At 44.3% G+C, this 19,356-nt stretch overlaps 1 protein-coding gene and 1 long non-coding RNA gene across 3 annotated transcripts in view; one reads left to right on the top strand and one right to left on the bottom strand.

Annotated features, from left to right (window-relative positions):
- Positions 1–19,356, bottom strand: part of LOC143764256 (uncharacterized) — a 58,900-nt gene that overhangs the window by 24,261 nt on the left and 15,283 nt on the right. The window lies entirely within an intron of this gene.
- PLOD1 (procollagen-lysine,2-oxoglutarate 5-dioxygenase 1) overlaps positions 1–19,356 on the top strand; it is a 42,442-nt gene that overhangs the window by 20,156 nt on the left and 2,930 nt on the right. The window contains exons 8-17 of the mRNA XM_077249672.1: positions 8,711–8,812; positions 9,087–9,221; positions 11,364–11,485; positions 12,621–12,725; positions 12,809–12,934; positions 13,224–13,365; positions 15,793–15,906; positions 15,996–16,061; positions 16,309–16,413; positions 16,576–16,722. Of these exons, the coding sequence (XP_077105787.1) occupies positions 8,711–8,812; positions 9,087–9,221; positions 11,364–11,485; positions 12,621–12,725; positions 12,809–12,934; positions 13,224–13,365; positions 15,793–15,906; positions 15,996–16,061; positions 16,309–16,413; positions 16,576–16,722 (1,164 nt within the window). The remainder of the gene's footprint in view (positions 1–8,710; positions 8,813–9,086; positions 9,222–11,363; positions 11,486–12,620; positions 12,726–12,808; positions 12,935–13,223; positions 13,366–15,792; positions 15,907–15,995; positions 16,062–16,308; positions 16,414–16,575; positions 16,723–19,356) is intronic.

The following is a 19,356-nucleotide window of genomic DNA, read 5'->3' as shown; positions in this document are numbered from 1 at the left end:
TTGAGTATTTAGTGATGCCTTTTGGTCTTTCAAATGCTCCGTCAGTTTTCCAGTCCTTTATGCATGATATTTTTCGCGATTATTTGGATAAATTTATGATTGTGTATCTGGATGATATTCTGATTTTTTCGGATGACTGGGACTCTCATGTCCAGCAAGTCAGGAGGGTTTTTCAGGTTTTGCGGTCTAATTCTTTGTGTGTGAAGGGTTCTAAGTGTGTTTTTGGGGTACAGAGGATTTCCTTTTTGGGATATATTTTTTCTCCCTCTTCCATTGAAATGGATCCTGTCAAGGTTCAAGCTATTTGTGATTGGACGCAGCCCTCTTCTCTTAAGAGTCTTCAGAAATTTTTGGGCTTTGCTAACTTTTATCGTCGATTTATTGCTGGTTTTTCGGATATTGCTAAGCCATTGACCGATTTGACTAAGAAGGGTGCTGATGTTGCTGATTGGTCCCCTGATGCTGTGGAGGCCTTTCGGGAGCTTAAGCGCCGTTTTTCCTCTGCCCCTGTGTTGCGTCAGCCTGATGTTGCTCTACCTTTTCAGGTTGAGGTCGACGCTTCTGAGATCGGAGCTGGGGCAGTGTTGTCGCAGAAAAGTTCTGACTGCTCCGTGATGAGGCCTTGTGCCTTCTTTTCCCGTAAATTTTCGCCCGCTGAGCGGAATTATGATGTTGGGAATCGGGAGCTTTTGGCCATGAAGTGGGCTTTTGAGGAGTGGCGCCATTGGCTTGAGGGGGCCAGACATCAGGTGGTGGTATTGACTGACCACAAAAATTTGATTTATCTTGAGACCGCCAGGCGCCTGAATCCTAGGCAGGCGCGCTGGTCATTATTTTTCTCTCGGTTTAATTTTGTGGTGTCATACCTACCGGGTTCTAAGAATGTTAAGGCGGATGCCCTTTCTAGGAGTTTTGAGCCTGACTCGCCTGGTAACTCTGAGCCCACAGGTATCCTTAAGGATGGAGTGGTATTGTCAGCCGTTTCTCCAGACCTGCGGCGGGCCTTGCAGGAGTTTCAGGCGGATAGACCGGATCGTTGCCCACCTGATAAACTGTTTGTTCCTGATGATTGGACCAGTAGAGTCATCTCTGAGGTTCATTCTTCTGCGTTGGCAGGTCATCCTGGCATTTTTGGTACCAGGGATTTGGTGGCAAGGTCCTTCTGGTGGCCTTCCCTGTCACGAGATGTGCGAGGCTTTGTGCAGTCTTGTGACGTTTGTGCTCGGGCCAAGCCTTGTTGTTCTCGGGCTAGTGGATTATTGTTGCCCTTGCCTATTCCTAAGAGGCCTTGGACGCACATCTCGATGGATTTTATTTCAGATCTGCCTGTTTCTCAGAAGATGTCTGTCATCTGGGTGGTGTGTGACCGTTTCTCTAAGATGGTCCATTTGGTTCCTCTGCCCAAGTTGCCTTCTTCTTCCGAGTTGGTTCCTCTGTTTTTTCAAAATGTTGTTCGTTTGCATGGTATTCCTGAGAATATCATTTCTGACAGAGGGACCCAATTCGTGTCTAGATTTTGGCGGGCATTCTGTGCTAGGATGGGCATAGATTTATCTTTTTCGTCCGCTTTCCATCCTCAGACGAATGGCCAGACCGAGCGGACTAATCAGACCCTGGAGACATATCTGAGGTGTTTTGTGTCTGCTGACCAGGATGATTGGGTTGCTTTTTTGCCATTGGCGGAGTTCGCTCTCAATAATCGGGCCAGCTCTGCCACTTTGGTGTCCCCGTTTTTCTGTAATTCGGGGTTTCATCCTCGATTTTCCTCTGGTCAGGTGGAATCTTCGGATTGTCCTGGAGTGGATGCTGTGGTGGAGAGATTGCATCAGATCTGGGGGCAGGTGGTGGACAATTTGAGGTTGTCCCAGGAGAAGACTCAGCTTTTTGCCAACCGCCACCGTCGTGTTGGTCCTCGGCTTTGTGTTGGGGATTTGGTGTGGTTGTCTTCTCGTTTTGTCCCTATGAGGGTCTCTTCTCCTAAGTTTAAGCCTCGGTTCATCGGCCCGTATAAGATATTGGAGATTCTTAACCCTGTTTCCTTCCGTTTGGACCTCCCTGCATCCTTTTCTATTCATAACGTTTTTCATCGGTCATTATTGCGCAGGTATGAGGTACCGGTTGTGCCTTCCGTTGAGCCTCCTGCTCCGGTGTTGGTTGAGGGTGAGTTGGAGTACGTTGTGGAGAAAATCTTAGACTCTCGTGTTTCCAGACGGAGACTCCAGTATCTGGTCAAGTGGAAGGGATACGGCCAGGAGGATAATTCTTGGGTGAATGCATCTGATATTCATGCCTCTGATCTGGTTCGTGCCTTTCATAGGGCCCATCCTGATCGCCCTGGTGGTTCTGGTGAGGGTTCGGTGCCCCCTCCTTGAGGGGGGGGTACTGTTGTGAATTTGGATTCTGGGCTCCCCCGGTGGCTACTGGTGGAATTGAACTGGTGTCTTCATCTTCTCTGTTCACCTGTTCCCATCAAGATGTGGGAGTCGCTATATAACCTTGCTGCTCTGTTAGTTGCTTGCCGGTCAACAATGTTATCAGAAGCCTCTCTGTGCTTGTTCCTGCTCCTAGACAACTACTAGATAAGTTGGACTCTTGTCCATGTTTGTTTTTGCATTTTGTTCCAGTTCACAGCTGTAGTTTTGTTACTGTGTCTGGAAAGCTCTTGTGAACAGGAATTGCCACTCTGGTGTTATGAGTTAATGCCAGAGTCTTAAAGTAATTTCTGGATGGTGTTTTGATAGGGTTTTCAGCTGACCATGAAAGTGTCCTTTCTGTCTTCTGCTATGTAGTAAGTGGACCTCAAATTTGCTAAACCTATTTTCATACTACGTTTGTTATTTCATCTTAATTCACCGCCAATACATGTGGGGGGCCTCTGTCTCCTTTCGGGGTATTTCTCTAGAGGTGAGCTAGGACTAATATTTTCCTCTGCTAGCTTTATTTAGTCCTCCGGCTGGTGCTGGGCATCTAGAATCAACGTAGGCATGCTACCCGGCCACTGCTAGTTGTGCGTTAGGTTTAGTTCATGGTCAGCTCAGTTCCCATCTTCCAAGAGCTAGTTCCTATATATGCTGATGCTATGTTCTCTTGCCATTGAGATCATGACAGTGATCCCATCCAGCAGGTTAAAATTGTTATATCTCTGCTGCGTGGTGACCCCCAGGATTGGGCATTTGCCCTTGAACCTGGGAATCCGGCGTTGCTTAATGTAGACACCTTTTTTCAGGCGCTAGGGTTATTGTATGACGAACCTAATTCTGTGGATCATGCTGAGAAGACCTTGTTGGCCCTGTGTCAGGGTCAAGAAGCGGCAGAATCATATTGCCAGAAGTTTAGAAAATGGTCTGTACTGACTAAATGGAATGAGGATGCCTTGGCGGCAATCTTCAGAAAGGGTCTTTCTGAATCCGTTAAAGATGTTATGGTGGGGCTCCCCATACCTGCTGGTCTGAGTGATTCTATGTCTCTGGCCATTCAGATTGATCGGCGCTTGCGCGAGCGCAGAAGAGTTGTGCACACTATGGCATTGTCTTCCAAGCGGAGTCCTGAGCCTATGCAGTGTGATAGGATTGTGTCTAGAGCTGAACGACAAGGATTCAGACGTCAGAATAGGTTGTGTTTTTACTGCGGCGATTCTGCTCATGTTATTTCTGATTGCCCTAAGTGTACCAAGAGAATCGCTAGTTCTGTTACCATCAGTACTGTACAACCTAAATTTCTGTTATCTGTGACCCTGATCTGCTCATTATCGTCATTTTCTGTCATGGCATTTGTGGATTCAGGCGCCGCTCTAAATTTAATGGACTTAGAATTTGCCAGGCATTGTGGTTTCCCCTTGCAGCCTTTGCAGAGTCCTATTCCTTTGAGGGGTATTGATGCTACACCGTTGGCTAAAGATAAACCTCAGTTTTGGACACAGCTGACCATGTGCATGGCGCCAGCCCATCAGGAAGATTGTCGTTTTTTGGTGTTGCATAATTTGCATGATGCTGTTGTGCTGGGCTTCCCATGGTTACAGGTGCATAATCCGGTATTAGATTGGAAATCTATGTCTGTGACTAGTTGGGGTTGTCAGGGGGTTCATGGTGACGTCCCTTTGATGTCAATTGCCTCCTCCCCCTCTTCTGAAATTCCTGAGTTTTTGTCAGATTTCCAGGATGTATTCAATGAGCCCAAGTCCAGTTCCCTTCCACCGCATAGGGACTGTGATTGTGCTATTGACTTGATTCCAGGCTGTAAGTTCCCTAAAGGCCGACTTTTGAACCTGTCTGTGCCAGAACATACCGCCATGCGGAGCTATGTTAAGGAGTCCTTGGAGAAGGGGCATATTCGGCCATCTTCTTCACCATTGGGAGCAGGTTTTTTTTTTGTTGCCAAAAAAGATGGCTCCTTGAGACCCTGTATTGATTATCGCCTCTTGAATAAGATCACGGTGAAATTCCAATACCCTTTGCCTTTGCTTTCTGATCTGTTTGCTAGGATTAAGGGGGCTAGTTGGTTTACTAAGATTGACCTTCGAGGGGCATATAATCTTGTTCGTATTAAGCAGGGTGACGAATGGAAAACTGCGTTTAATACGCCCGAAGGCCATTTTGAATACCTTGTGATGCCATTCGGACTCTCTAATGCTCCATCTGTGTTTCAGTCCTTCATGCATGATATATTTCGGAATTATCTTGATAAATTCATGATTGTATATTTGGATGATATTTTGATTTTTTCAGATGATTGGGAGTCTCATGTGAAACAAGTCAGGATGGTATTTCAGATCCTTCGTGATAATGCCTTGTTTGTGAAGGGGTCTAAGTGTCTCTTTGGGGTGCAGAAGGTTTCTTTTTTGGGCTTCATTTTTTCTCCCTCATCTATAGAAATGGATCCGGTTAAGGTTCAGGCCATTCATGATTGGATCCAGCCCACATCCGTGAAGAGCCTTCAGAAATTTTTGGGCTTTGCTAATTTTTATTGCGAGTTTCATTGCCAACTTCTCCAGTGTGGTTAAACCCCTGACCGATTTGACGAAGAAAGGCGCTGATGTGACGAATTGGTCCTCTGCGGCTGTTTCTGCCTTTCAGGAGCTTAAACGCCGATTTACTTCTGCCCCTGTGTTGCGTCAGCCGGATGTTTCTCTTCCTTTTCAGGTTGAGGTTGACGCTTCTGAGATTGGGGCAGGGGCCGTTTTGTCTCAGAGGAATTCTGATGGTTCCTTGATGAAACCGTGTGCCTTCTTTTCTCGAAAGTTTTCGCCTGCGGAACGCAATTATGATGTCGGCAATCGTGAGTTGTTGGCTATGAAGTGGGCATTTGAGGAGTGGCGACATTGGCTTGAGGGGGCCAAGCACCGTATTGTGGTCTTGACCGATCATAAGAATCTGATTTATCTCGAGTCTGCCAAACGGCTGAATCCTAGACAGGCCCGATGGTCCCTGTTTTTCTCCCGTTTTGATTTTGTGGTCTCGTATCTTCCGGGTTCTAAGAATGTTAAGGCTGATGCCCTCTCTAGGAGCTTTTTGCCTGATTCTCCTGGGGTCCTTGAGCCGGTCGGTATTCTGAAGGAAGGGGTGATTCTTTCTGCCATCTCCCCTGATTTACGACGGGTTCTTCAGGAATTTCAGGCTGATAAACCTGACCGCTGTCCAGTGGGGAAATTGTTTGTTCCTGGCAGATGGACTAGTAAAGTGATTTCGGAGGTTCATTGTTCTGTTTTAGCTGGTCATCCTGGGATTTTTGGTACCAGAGATTTGGTTGGTAGGTCCTTTTAGTGGCCTTCTTTATCACGGGATGTGCGTTCTTTTGTGCAGTCCTGTGGGACTTGTGCGCGGGCCAAGCCTTGCTGTTCCCGCGCTAGTGGGTTGCTTTTGCCTTTGCCGGTCCCTGAGAGGCCTTGGACGCATATTTCTATGGATTTTATTTCGGATCTTCCGGTTTCCCAGAGGATGTCAGTTATCTGGGTGGTTTGTGACCGGTTTTCTAAGATGGTTCATTTGGTACCTTTGCCTAAATTGCCTTCCTCTTCTGATTTGGTTCCTTTGTTTTTTCAGCATGTGGTTCGTTTGCATGGCATTCCGGAGAATATTGTGTCCGATAGAGGTTCCCAGTTTGTTTCTAGGTTTTGGCGGGCCTTTTGTGCTAGGCTGGGCATTGATTTGTCTTTTTCTTCCGCATTTCATCCTCAGACAAATGGCCAAACCGAGCGAACTAATCAGACTTTGGAAACTTATTTGAGATGCTTTGTGTCTGCTGATCAGGATGATTGGGTGGCTTTCTTGCCATTGGCCGAGTTTGCCCTTAATAATCGGGCTAGTTCTGCTACATTGGTTTCACCCTTCTTTTGTAACTCTGGTTTTCATCATCGTTTTTCTTCGGGGCAGGTTGAGCCTTCTGATTGTCCTGGGGTGGACTCTGTGGTTGGCAGGTTGCAGCAAATTTGGGCTCATGTTGTTGACAATTTGGTGTTGTCTCAGGATAGGGCTCAGCGTTTTGCTAACCGTCGTCGGTGTGTTGGTTCCCGGCTTCGGGTTGGGGATTTGGTCTGGTTGTCTTCCCGTCATGTCCCTATGAAGGTTTCTTCCCCTAAGTTTAAGCCTCGGTTTATTGGCCCTTATAGGATTTCTGAGATTATCAATCCAGTGTCTTTTCGTTTGGCCCTTCCAGCCTCTTTTTCAATCCATAATGTTTTTCATAGATCTTTGTTGCGGAAATATGTGGTGCCCGTTGTTCCCTCTGTTGATCCTCCTGCCCCGGTGTTGATTGATGGGGAGTTGGAGTATGTGGTGGAGAAGATTTTGGATTCTCGTTTTTCGAGGCGGAAGCTTCAGTATCTTGTCAAATGGAAGGGTTATGGCCAGGAGGATAATTCTTGGGTTGTTGCCTCCGATGTTCATGCTGATGATTTGGTTCGTGCCTTTCATTTGGCTCGTCCGGATCGGCCTGGGGGCTCTGGTGAGGGTTCGGTGACCCCTCCTCAAGGGGGGGGTACTGTTGTGAATTCTGCTCTTGGGCTCCCTCCGGTGGTTGTAAGTGGTAGCGCTTCTGTCCCTGAATCGCAGCATTTATCAGGTGTGTTCACTTTCTGCAAATCTGACTGGGCTATTTAGTCTTGCTTCACCCTTTAGCCAGTGCCAGTTGTCCATTGTTTCCTGGAGGATTCACTTCCCTGCCTGGTCTCTCTTGCTTGCTGATCTTTTCAACCAAGATAAGTGCTGGCTTGTTTTCTGCAGTCCACATGCTGTGGGCCTGATCGTTGTAGTTACCTTCCATGTTTTATCTTGTCCAGCTTGGTCTGTATAAGGATTTGTTTAACCAAGCTGGTATCTTTGGAGATGCAGATATACCCTCCATGCCTTTAGTTAGTTGTGGAGTTTTGTATTTTCTGTGGTGGATATTTTCTAGTGTTTTAATACTGACCGCATAGTACTCTGTCCTATTCTTTCTATTTAGCTAGAATTGGCCTCCTTTGCTAAATCCTGATTTCAGTCTGCGTATGTTATTTCCCTCTCTTCTCACAGTCAATATTTGTGGGGGGCTGTCTATCCTTTGTGGGGGATTTTCTCTGAGGCAAGATAGTTTTCCCCTTTCTATCTCTAGGGGTAATTAGTCCTCCGGCTGTGTTGAGATGTCTAGGGAGTGACAGGTACATTCCACGGCTACTTCTAGTTGCGGTGTTAAGTTCAGGGTCTGCGGTCAGTACAGGTACCACCTTCTCCAGAGTACGTCTCATGCTGCTCCTAGGCCACCAGTTCATAACAGCAGTCACTGTGTATGCATACATTACATTACTGATCCTGAGTTACATCCTGTATTATCCTCCAGAGCTGCACGTACTAATCTGCTGGTGCAGTCACTGTGTATGCATACATTACATTACTGATCCTGAGTTACATCCTGTATTATCCTCCAGAGCTGCACTCACTATTCTGCTGGTGCAGTCACTGTGTACATACACTACATTACTGATCCTGAGTTACATCCTGTATTATACTCCAGAGCTGCACTCACTATTCTGCTGGTGCAGTCACTGTGTATGCATACATTACATTACTGATCCTGAGTTACCTCCTGTATTATACTCCAGAGCTGCACTCACTATTCTGCTGGTGCCGTCACTGTGTACATACATTACATTACTGATCCTGACTTACATCCTGTATTATCCTCTAGAGCTGCACGTACTATTCTGCTGGTGCAGTCACTGTGTATGCATACATTACATTACTGATCCTGAGTTACATCCTGTATTATCCTCCAGAGCTGCACTCACTATTCTGCTGGTGCAGTCACTGTGTACATACACTACTGATCCTGAGTTACATCCTGTATTATACTCCAGAGCTGCACTCACTATTCTGCTGGTGCAGTCACTGTGTACATACATTACTGATCCTGAGTTACCCCCTGTATTATACTCCAGAGCTGAACTCACTATTCTGCTGGTGCCGTCACTGTGTACATACATTACATTACTGATCCTGAGTTACATCCTGTATTATACTCCAGAGCTGCAGTTTTGATTCTTGCTGTAGGAATCAGTAAGCTTATCAGCACATCCCTCCCTACTTGGCTGCACTATTAGAATGCTGGAGGGCAGCTTGCATTTTTTGTACCATTTTAATGTATATTATTATTTCCGCCTTGGAAATATAATCAGAGGCTATACCCTGAACCCCTTGGTCCTGATGTTAAACTGTTGATATTTTCTGTGGCTGTGTTTTAGCTTCTTATGAACTACCTGGGAAATTATATTCCTCGCGTCTGGACCTTTGAGACCGGCTGTGTCATCTGTGACGAAGGTTTGAGAAGCCTGGATGGATTAAAGGTAAAGCTACTGAACTTCCATCAATCTGGAACTTTCCAAGTAGATTGGTTATTTCTTGATATTCTTATTCATTCCTTAGTCCTTTCTCATCCTCTGGCGATTGGTTATAGATACCGGAGTACTTTTGGCCGCTGCAACAAAGACCTTTTAATAAAGTGACCAAGTATATGCAGGATTCCATCCATGGATTTCTCCATTTCCTCCACTCCGTGCTGTAATTTTCTCTTTTTTTTGTCTTTTATGAGCAGCAAAGTTTTTCTCCTTTTGCTTTTAGACTGATGACTCCTTCCCATTGGTCGTGGTTGGCGTCTTCATTGAGCAGCCAACGCCATTTCTTTCTGAGTTTTTCAAAAGACTGAATAACCTTCAATATCCGAAGAAAAGGATCCAACTATACATTGCCAATCATGTAAGCCAGGGCTGTAATACCAATAGGCCGCAGTGTGAGGCTACAGGTGGATAGCTGCTTAGTCCATGCTGGCGATCAATATTCATCTGTTGGATTCAGGTTATTGAATAGTATCTGGTTAGATTTAAGATAGTTTATGGTACCTGGCTGGGTTAAGCTTGGTAAATGGTAACTGTATGACATAATCGTGAATGCAAATGTTTTGATTATGTTTGATACCTGGTTGGGTTGAGGATGGTTACTGCTAGCTGATTAGTTAAGGGTTTGTAAATTGTTGAACTTGGTGAATTACGAAGATTGGTCAAGGTTGGTAAATGGTAAGTAAGTGGGTTGTGCTTGATGAAGACTAACTGGTTGGATTGATATTGGCCATCGGTAGCAGGTTGTATTGTGCTTGGTGAATGGGATCTGGTTGGATTGATATTGGCCATCGGTAGCAGGTTGTATTGTGCTTGGTGAATGGGATCTGGTTGGATTGACATTGGCCATTGGTAACAGTTGTAATGTGCTTGGTGAATGGGATCTGGTTGGATGGATATTGGCCATCGGTAGCAGGTTGTATTGTGCTTGGTGAATGGGATCTGGTTGGATTGATATTGGTTATCGGTAGCAGATTGTATTGTGCTTGGTGAATGGGATCTGGATGGATGGATATTGGCCATCGGTAGCAGGTTGTATTGTGCTTGGTGAATGGGATCTGGTTGGAGTGATATTGGCCATCGGTAGCAGGTTGTATTGTGCTTGGTGAATGGGATCTGGATGGATGGATATTGGCCATCAGTAGCAGGTTGTATTGTGCTTGGTGAATGGGATCTGGTTGGAGTGATATTGGCCATCGGTAGCAGGTTGTATTGTGCTTGGTGAATGGGCTCTGGTTGGATTGATATTGGCCATCGGTAGCAGGTTGTATTGTGCTTGGTGAATGGGATCTGGTTGGAGTGATATTGGCCATCGGTAGCAGGTTGTATTGTGCTTGGTGAATGGGCTCTGGTTGGATTGATATTGGCCATCGGTAGCAGGTTGTATTGTGCTTGGTGAATGGGATCTGGTTGGATTGATATTGGCCAGTGGTAGCAGGTTGTATTGTGCTTGTGAATGGGATGTGGTTGGATTGATGATGGCCATCGGTAGCAGGTTGCATTGTACTTGGTGAATGGGATTTGGTTGGATTGATATTGGCCATCGGTAGCAGGTTGTATTGTGCTTGTGAATGGGATCTGGTTGGAGTGATATTGGCCATCGGTAGCAGGTTGTATTGTGCTTGGTGAATGGGATCTGGTTGGATTGGTATTGGCTATCGGTATCAGGTTGTATTGTGCTTGGTGAATGGGATCTGGTTGGTTTGATGATGGCCATCGGTAGCAGGTTGTATTGTGCTTGGTGAATGGGATCTGGTTGGATTGATGATGGCCATCGGTAGCAGGTTGTATTGTGCTTGGTGAATGGGCTGTGGTTGGATTGATGATGGCCATCGGTAGCAGGTTGTATTGTGCTTGGTGAATGGGATGTGGTTGGATTGATGATGGCCATCGGTAGCAGGTTGTATTGTGCTTGGTGAATGGGATGTGGTTGGATTGATGATGGCCATCGGTAGCAGGTTGTATTGTGCTTGGTGAATGGGCTGTGGTTGGATTGATGATGGCCATCGGTAGCAGGTTGTATTGTGCTTGGTGAATGGGCTGTGGTTGGATTGATGATGGCCATCGGTAGCAGGATGTATTGTGCTTGGTGAATGGGCTGTGGTTGGATTGATGATGGCCATCGGTAGCAGGTTGTATTGTGCTTGGTGAATGGGATCTGGTTGGATTGATGTTGGCCATCGGTAGCAGGATGTATTGTGCTTGGTGAATGGGATCTGGTTGGATTGATGATGGCCATCGGTAGCAGGATGTATTGTGCTTGGTGAATGGGATCTGGTTGGATTGATGATGGCCATTGGTAGCAGGATGTATTGTACTTGGTGAATGGGATCTGGTTGGATTGATGATGGCCATTGGTAGCAGGATGTATTGTACTTGGTGAATGGGATCTGGTTGGATTGAAATTGGCAAGTGGTGACCAGTTGAGTTCAACAATTGTTACTAGAAGAATTACTCCAGTATCTTAACTGTTTTAAACCCCCAACATGTCCTCTGTCCCCAGGAACCTCATCACCAGAAACACGTGGAGAAATTTCTTCAGTTGCACAGTTCAGAATACATCAATGTTAAATATGTAGGACCTGAGGAGGCGCCTAACTTTGCTGAAGCTCGTAATGCTGGAATGTAAGTAACAACAAAATGCAGAAATTTTTTTTTTTTTTTTTGTGCGGAGAGGCGATTGACAACTAATATGGTGTCCATTGTATCAGATGTGAGATTTCTTTTAAAATGAAACTACTAGCCAAATTTTCATAACCCCACAGTGTGTGTTCCTATAAGCTACTTTACTGGCGTTCCTAAGGAATTTCTTAAAATATGATGGGTGTCAATCCTTCCCTTACCAAAGGACTGGGCGGAGATGGCGGGGACACTGGCTCTTTCTTACTCTTATTACCTGGCTGGACTCTATTTGCATCTATTCATCATTTGTGGTTTTTTTAAGTCTCTTTCTTTGTTTTAGGTTACGCATTGTCGCTTTTTGCGCCTAGTTCTTCAAGATAACGCAAAGGGTTTATTAATTTGTCGCAAAGTCAAAATCATCATTATTTTTGTCTTTAACCTTTTTTTGTTGCAATAATTCCTGGGATACGTAAAATCACATCTAAAAAAGGCACAAATTTAAAGAATGTGTGTGTGTAGATAAAAACTGGAATGACAATCTGTGCAATAGGATCGTATCCGGATTACAAAGGAAATAGGAAAACGGGATTTGCTCACATGGGGGGTTGTGAAAGTTATTACCACTTTGTTAGCTCAAGACAGCTACTGCAGATCCAAACAGATGGTCCACAAACTTGGAGATGAAAGTGGATGTACAACTGCGCTTCCGCTGCTGCGCTCATTGTGGTTTGTCCTGATGAAGAGGTATGATCACCTCAAAACGCATGGACAAATAAAACCGCATCTGGTCTCCTATAGGATTCTCAGCAGCTCAGTTTTACATCCACTTTCATCTGCAAGTTTGTTAATGAAAAGGATTGCAGCGCAAATAGAAACCGGCACAAAACACCGAGACAAAGTAAAGGTGCAAATGCAATTGCGTATCAGGCCTTATACAATGATAAAGATTACATGACTTTACTGTAATGCTAGCTGCATACTATGTATACTTACTTCTGATGTGTACAATCTATATATATATATATATATACATACACACAAGTGTACTTTTAATTTTTTTATTGCCATTGTAGAACTTTTTCCAATAAAATGTTCCGTAAATTAAAAAAAAAAAAAATAATTAGCGTATTCTTTTTAGGGACATTTGCCGCCAGAACCCAGAGTGTGAATATTACTTTTCCATTGACATCCAGGTGGTTCTGAAAAATGCCAGCGTGCTACGGACTCTCATAGAACAGAACAAGTAAGTTGGTGACCATAAATACCATGTGGGTGAATGTTGGTAGAAGGAGTTATCCTCTTCTATGTCTTCTCATCTCTCGTCAGGTCGATCATTGCTCCTATGGTCAGTCGCAATCAGGATCTATGGTCAAACTTTTGGGGGGCGTTGAGTCCAGATGGGTTTTACGCACGGTCGGAGGATTATATTGACATTGTGCAGAGGCAAAGAGTGTAAGTAACGGAGCAAAACTGCAGGGTAATAAATACATTGTTAGAATAATTGTCCGGAGACCGAGCTGCAGATGGACCTGCGTTATGGGGTAGCATCGCTTAGCAAAATGCACCAGTATAATTTTTGGACATGCTGAAGACACTTTTACTCCTTATGTTTTGAAAAAAAAGTTTGCAATTTAAAAAGTTATGCCCAGGAATGATACCTATTATATAGCTTTTGGCAGCCCTGTGGTGGCTTAAACATGTCGAATTGCCCCCAATGATTGACCGTTCCTGTGTTTTTCAGTGGAATCTGGAATGTTCCGTACATAACCAATGTGTACTTGGTGAAAGGCAGCGTCCTCAGGAAAGCGCTCAGCCTGTACGATCTCTTCCACAGTGCGAACCTGGACCCGGACATGGCGTTCTGTGACAATCTGCGCAGAAAGGTCAGTAACAGGATCAGATGGAGACGAGCACTTTATTGTATTGTGGATGATTTCATTATTATCCCCTCTCACTCCCCCCAAAAAACTTCCTTGTGTTATCTGCTAGTCGCAAGCGGTCTCAGCTGGTCCAAACTTATGAATGACCGTTCTGCCAGCTCCTGTATCAGTAAAGCTTTGGACATGACAGGTTCTGTTTAAAGGATAAGTCAGCAAACACGCCATCTACCTGCCAATAAAAAACGGTAAAATCCTATTGGGTGTCCTCACTGGAGCAGCAGGTACAGGGCTAAAATGAAGTTATATCCTCCCTGCACCTGCTAGAATACAGTCATCGGGGAGGTGCAGGCAGCGATTATACAATAAGTGTGTCTGTAATCACTCGCCAGCACATTGATTGACAGCCTGCATTACAGCACGTGCCGAGCAGTCTGTCAATCAGTGTGTTGGGTAGTGATCACCATTGCGCTCACTGTGTACTGAGCGGTGACTTTTACCACTACCTGCACCGACCCCGTAACTGGAAGCAGCTGGCCACAAAAGAGGCTATAAGTTCATTTTCTCCCTGCAGCTGCTGCTTCACTAAGGCAGCCGACCAGGATTATTATTTATCCTATATCTGCAGGTAAATAGTGTGTTTGGACATGATAGTTTTCCTATAAAAAGTTATTTTTGTTGCAGCTGCCAATGATAGAGAAAAGTCCTGTTGTGGTGGTAACATTCTCAGCCATATATGCAATCATCGTTTCCATTCACTGAAGAAAGCAGAGACTCTGAAGCTGGTGTGGAATTGTTAGAAAGTTTCAGATTTGTATAATATATAATGATAAAGGGGCTTTATGTAGATAAAAGTTTAAAGGTGAAATATCCCACAGCAATTTTACTACTGAAACTAGATTATGCAAAACCCCAAAACCTGAGCTGGTAAAATTGGTATATATGCAATGCATAGGAGCATGTTCACACAGATACATTCTAAGATTGAGACAATATGTAGCCTGCTGTAAATAAGTACATCAATATTAATAGCACATACATATAACATAGGGTACTTCATAAACATTGATTTGATCAGAAAAAGCATAAAAGCCATCCGAGCGTGACAAGGTGTACCCCAATCTGGACAGTCCTAATCTCTAGAATCCAAACCTCGACTCATGTCAGACAACCTCTGTGACGCTAGTCACTACTCACGGACAAGCTGTGAGGCAGGGTAGCCAAACTTTCTTGGTCAGACACCAAGAGAGCACATAATAAACAAAAAGGGGAAAAACAAAAGCGAAGTCAGGTCGCGGTCCAAGGTCAGAATACCAGGATGACAGCAGATCAGAGCAAAGGGGCTAGGAAAACGGATGCTCAGAACGAGGTCCAAGGTCAGGCAGCGATGGGTCAACAAACAACACAGAAATACAAGGCAAATGTTACATCTGCTGGGTAGCTGGGTAATCACTTGGAACAGGGAACACCCGAAGCTCAGTACTTGCCAGTCTCCGATTGGATGGCGGAGCTGTCAGTCAAAATACCAACAGCTCAGCACGCCTTGGCACTAGATTGGACAACTGAGCTGTCAGTCACTGCGTCCAACACAAACTGATCAGAGGAATCGTGACAACCTCAACGTAGATGGGGGCAGGGAAGACCCGGGGTCTGACCATTCAGGCACCCAGCCTTGGGAAGCTTTATGAATAAAATGCCCAGTTCATTGGTCTTCATCTTAGGTTTTGCTAGTAATCTTGGCCTGGAAGCTCACTGAGGGTGTTGATTTTGTCCCCCAATGCACTTTCCGTCTAATTTGCACATGGATTCAAAGCTTTATTTTTCGGTGCTGGCACAATGGATTGCTACGAGAGAGGTATCATATTTATTGCTGCACTAAGACATATACAGCTGAACCACTGGTTTCTGCCCTAAAACCCCCACTGAGCTAATCTTTCAGGATGATTTAATTCCTCACTATTTTCAGGATCTTTGCTTGCCGTCAATGAATGAGACCACTCCTGTTTATATTGGACTACTGTTTGTATCTGGGCAATGCTCCATCAGGTAAACTCAGCCGGAGGAGCTACAGAAATTTCTCTGCTACAATTGTAAAGAAATGCAAGAGCGCAATAGGGTCTTATCCACGTTAAAAGGTTAATAATTAAATGTAGAACCACTCGCCTGATGTGATTGTGTGAAACAGAACACTTATAGAGCCGAAAAACCAGATGCAGCAGCTTCCATGAAAACAGTAGATTTAAGTAGCGGGATCAGGAGGGTTCCTGCGCTCTCCGGAATACGACACAATTAGTAGTAAAAAAGTTTCAGGTTTATTGTCGGCGTGTTTCACTAGCTCCTTTCTGAGGACAATTTTGCCATTTGCAGCAGCTTTATAGCTTTTCCCTCCAGATGAAGGCGTCTTCTTATAATCACATTATCATTCACCTTCAGGGGGTCTTCATGTTTGTGACTAACAGACAGTTATTTGGCCACATCCTGACCTTGGAAAACTATAGGACGACTCACCTCCACAACGACCTGTGGCAGATATTTCAGAACATCCAGGTAAGAAGCTTTTATCCTACAGGAATAACGATGACATTGGAAATTCAATAATTGATATTAACGAAAAACATTTTTTTTCTGATTTACAGGATTGGAAAGAAAAATACATTCACCCCAATCACACATTTGTCCTGAAAGGCAAACTGATAGAATCGGTGAGTCTTGGGCTCAAATTTTGCAATTTGTTTTTTCCCTAATGAAATGGTCCGAATATTACAATGCTTTTTCTGTCTGAGCCATGAAATATGAGAATAATGACTGATCGAGGCTCTCCTCCTGTTCACTACTACAACGGTGCAGATTCTAATGGGCACAATTCAGACTTTAGGAGATTCTGCAATTTAAAAAAAAAAATTGGACATTTAAGTGCAGCAAATATTTTTTTTTCTTTTCTGCCCTCAGCCGTGTCCAGATGTGTACTGGTTTCCATTATTTACGGAGACTGCATGTGATGAACTTGTGGAGGAAATGGAAAACTATGGCCAATGGTCAGGAGGAGATAACCAGGTAAAGGATTAAATAACTGCCCTAAAACATAATTGTCTAATATAGTGATGTTATTATTAGAGATGGACAGTAGGTGGTGCTGTTGTCTATCAGCATGAGTACAAGTCTAGTGCCACCTACAGTCTGTGAAAGGGTATTACATAAAACATTTTACTCTTGCAGGATGCGAGATTGCAAGGGGGATATGAAAATGTCCCAACGATTGATATTCACATGAACCAAATTAGTTATGAGAAGGAATGGCAAAAATTCCTGCTGGACTTTGTGGCCCCCATTACAGAGAAAATGTTTCCAGGTTATTATACTCAGGTAGGTACCACTGTGGAGTAGGGGGACGAGTTTGAGTCTCCAAGTGGGACTTACTGGACATTCCTTTTTTGTTAGAAGAGTCCCCCAACGATAAGGTGGCCCCAGGGTATTCCACCACCGACACCCTCAGAGGTCAGCTGTAATCTGTAGGAGGCACTCACCAACTGGGCAAATGTTCAATTCCCCTGCAGCGCCACCAGAGGCGAAAAGTATTATTACACCCTACTAATGCCAGTGACAGTTGTGTCTGTAAGACATATAGTAGCCAGTCACATGCGTATATATGAGGGTGTCCTTAAAGGTAATGTGTGTTGTTTGTGTTTGTTTAAAAAAATCTTTACATTTTCATCTTTGAAAAAAAAACAAAACCCTCCATACCACCCAAAAGAAAAACACACACATTAGTCTTGCAGTTTTCACTCTGGTCACTGAGCTTACATGAGTAGATAACACAGGATCCTCCACTCACAATAGGTGATGTCACAGCTCACCTCCTCCTCCAGTAAAATGACTGATAACACCTCTATATACAGTAGATGACACAAGATCCACCAGTCACAGTAGGTGATGTCACAGCACTCCTTCTCCTCCTGTACAATGACTGATAACACCTCCATATACAGTAGATAGCACAGGATCCACCATTCACAATAGATGATGTCACAGTTCACCTCCTCCTCCTGTACAATGACTGATAACTCCTCTATATACAGTAGATAACACAGGATCCACCATTCACAATAGGGGATGTCACAGCTCACCTCCTCCTGTACAATGACTGATAACACCTGTATATACAGTAGATAACACAGGATCCTCCACTCACAATAGGTGATGTCACAGCTCACCTCCTCCTCCTGTACAATGACTGATAACACCTGTATATACAGTAGATAACACAGGATCCTCCACTCACAATAGGTGATGTCACAGCTCACCTCCTCCTGTACAATGACTGATAACACCTCTATATACAGTAGATAACACAAGATCCACCATTCACAATAGGGGATGTTGCAGCTCATCTCCTCCTCCTGTACAATGACTGATAACACCTCTATATACAGTAGATAACACAGGATCCACCATTCACAATAGGTGATATCACAGCTCACCTCCTCCTCCTGTACAGTGAGTGATAATACCTCTATATACAATAGATAACACAGGATCCACGATACACAATAGGCGATGTCACAGCTCACCTCCTCCTCCTGTACAATGACTGATAACACTTCTATATACAGTAGATAACACAGGATCCACCATTCACAATAGGTGAGGTCACAGCTCATCTCCTCCTCCAGTCCAATGACTGATAACACCTCTATATACAGCAGATATCAGAGGATCCACCAGTCACAGTAGGTGATGTCACAGCTCACCTCCTCCTCCTGTACAGTGACTTATAACTCCTCTATATACAGTAGATAACACAGGATCCACCATTCACAATAGGTGATGTCACAGCTCACCTCCTCCTGTGCAATGACTGATAACACCTCTATATACAGTAGATAACACAGGATCCTCCACTCACAATAGGTGATATCACAGCTCACCTCCTCCTCCTGTATAATGACTGATTACACCTCTATATACAGTAGATAACACAAGATCCACCATTCACAATAGGTGATGTCACAGCTCACCTCCTCCTCCTGTACAATGACTGATAACACCTGTATATACAGTAGATAACACAGGATCCTCCACTCACAATAGGTGATGTCACAGCTCACCTCCTCCTGTGCAATGACTGATAATACCTCTGTATACAGTAGATAACACAAGATCCACCATCCACAATAGGTAATTTCACAGCTCACCTCCTCCTCCTGTACAATGACTGATAACACCTGTATATACAGTAGATAACACAGGATCCACCATTCACAATAGGTGATGTCACAGATCACCTCCTCCTCCTCCTGTACAGTGACTGATAACACCTCTATATACAGTAGATAACACAGGATCCACCATTCACAATAGGTGATGTCACAGCTCGCCTCCTCCTCCTGTACAGTGACTGTTAATACCTCTATATACAGTAGATAACACAGGATCCACGATACACAATAGGTGATATCACAGCTCACCTCCTCCTCCTGTACAATGACTGATAACACCTCTATATACAGTAGATAACACAGGATCCACCAGTCACAGTAGGTGATGTCACAGCACTCCTTCTCTTCCTGTACAATGACTAATAACATCTCTATATACAGTAGATAGCACAGGATCCACCATTCACAATAGATGATGTCACAGCTCACCTCCTCCTCCTGTACAATGACTGATAACACCTCTTTATACAGTAGATAGCACAGGATCCACCATTCACAATAGATGATGTCACAGCTCACCTCCTCTTCCTGTACAGTGACTGATAACTCCTCTATATACAGTAGATAACACAGGATCCACCATTCACAATAGATGATGTCACAGCTCACCTCCTCTTCCTGTACAGTGACTGATAACTCCTCTATATACAGTAGATAACACAAGATCCACCATTCACAATAGGTGATGTCACAGCTCACCTCCTCCTGTACAAGGACTGATAACACCTCTATATACAGTAGATAACACAGGATCCACCAGTCACAGTAGGTGATCTCACAG

The sequence above is a fragment of the Ranitomeya variabilis genome, chromosome 4 (genome assembly GCF_051348905.1).
Source record: "Ranitomeya variabilis isolate aRanVar5 chromosome 4, aRanVar5.hap1, whole genome shotgun sequence".
In the NCBI taxonomy this organism is placed as follows: domain Eukaryota; kingdom Metazoa; phylum Chordata; class Amphibia; order Anura; family Dendrobatidae; genus Ranitomeya; species Ranitomeya variabilis.
Note: the sequence above shows the minus strand (reverse complement) of the source record. Positions and strands in the feature narration are given on the sequence as shown.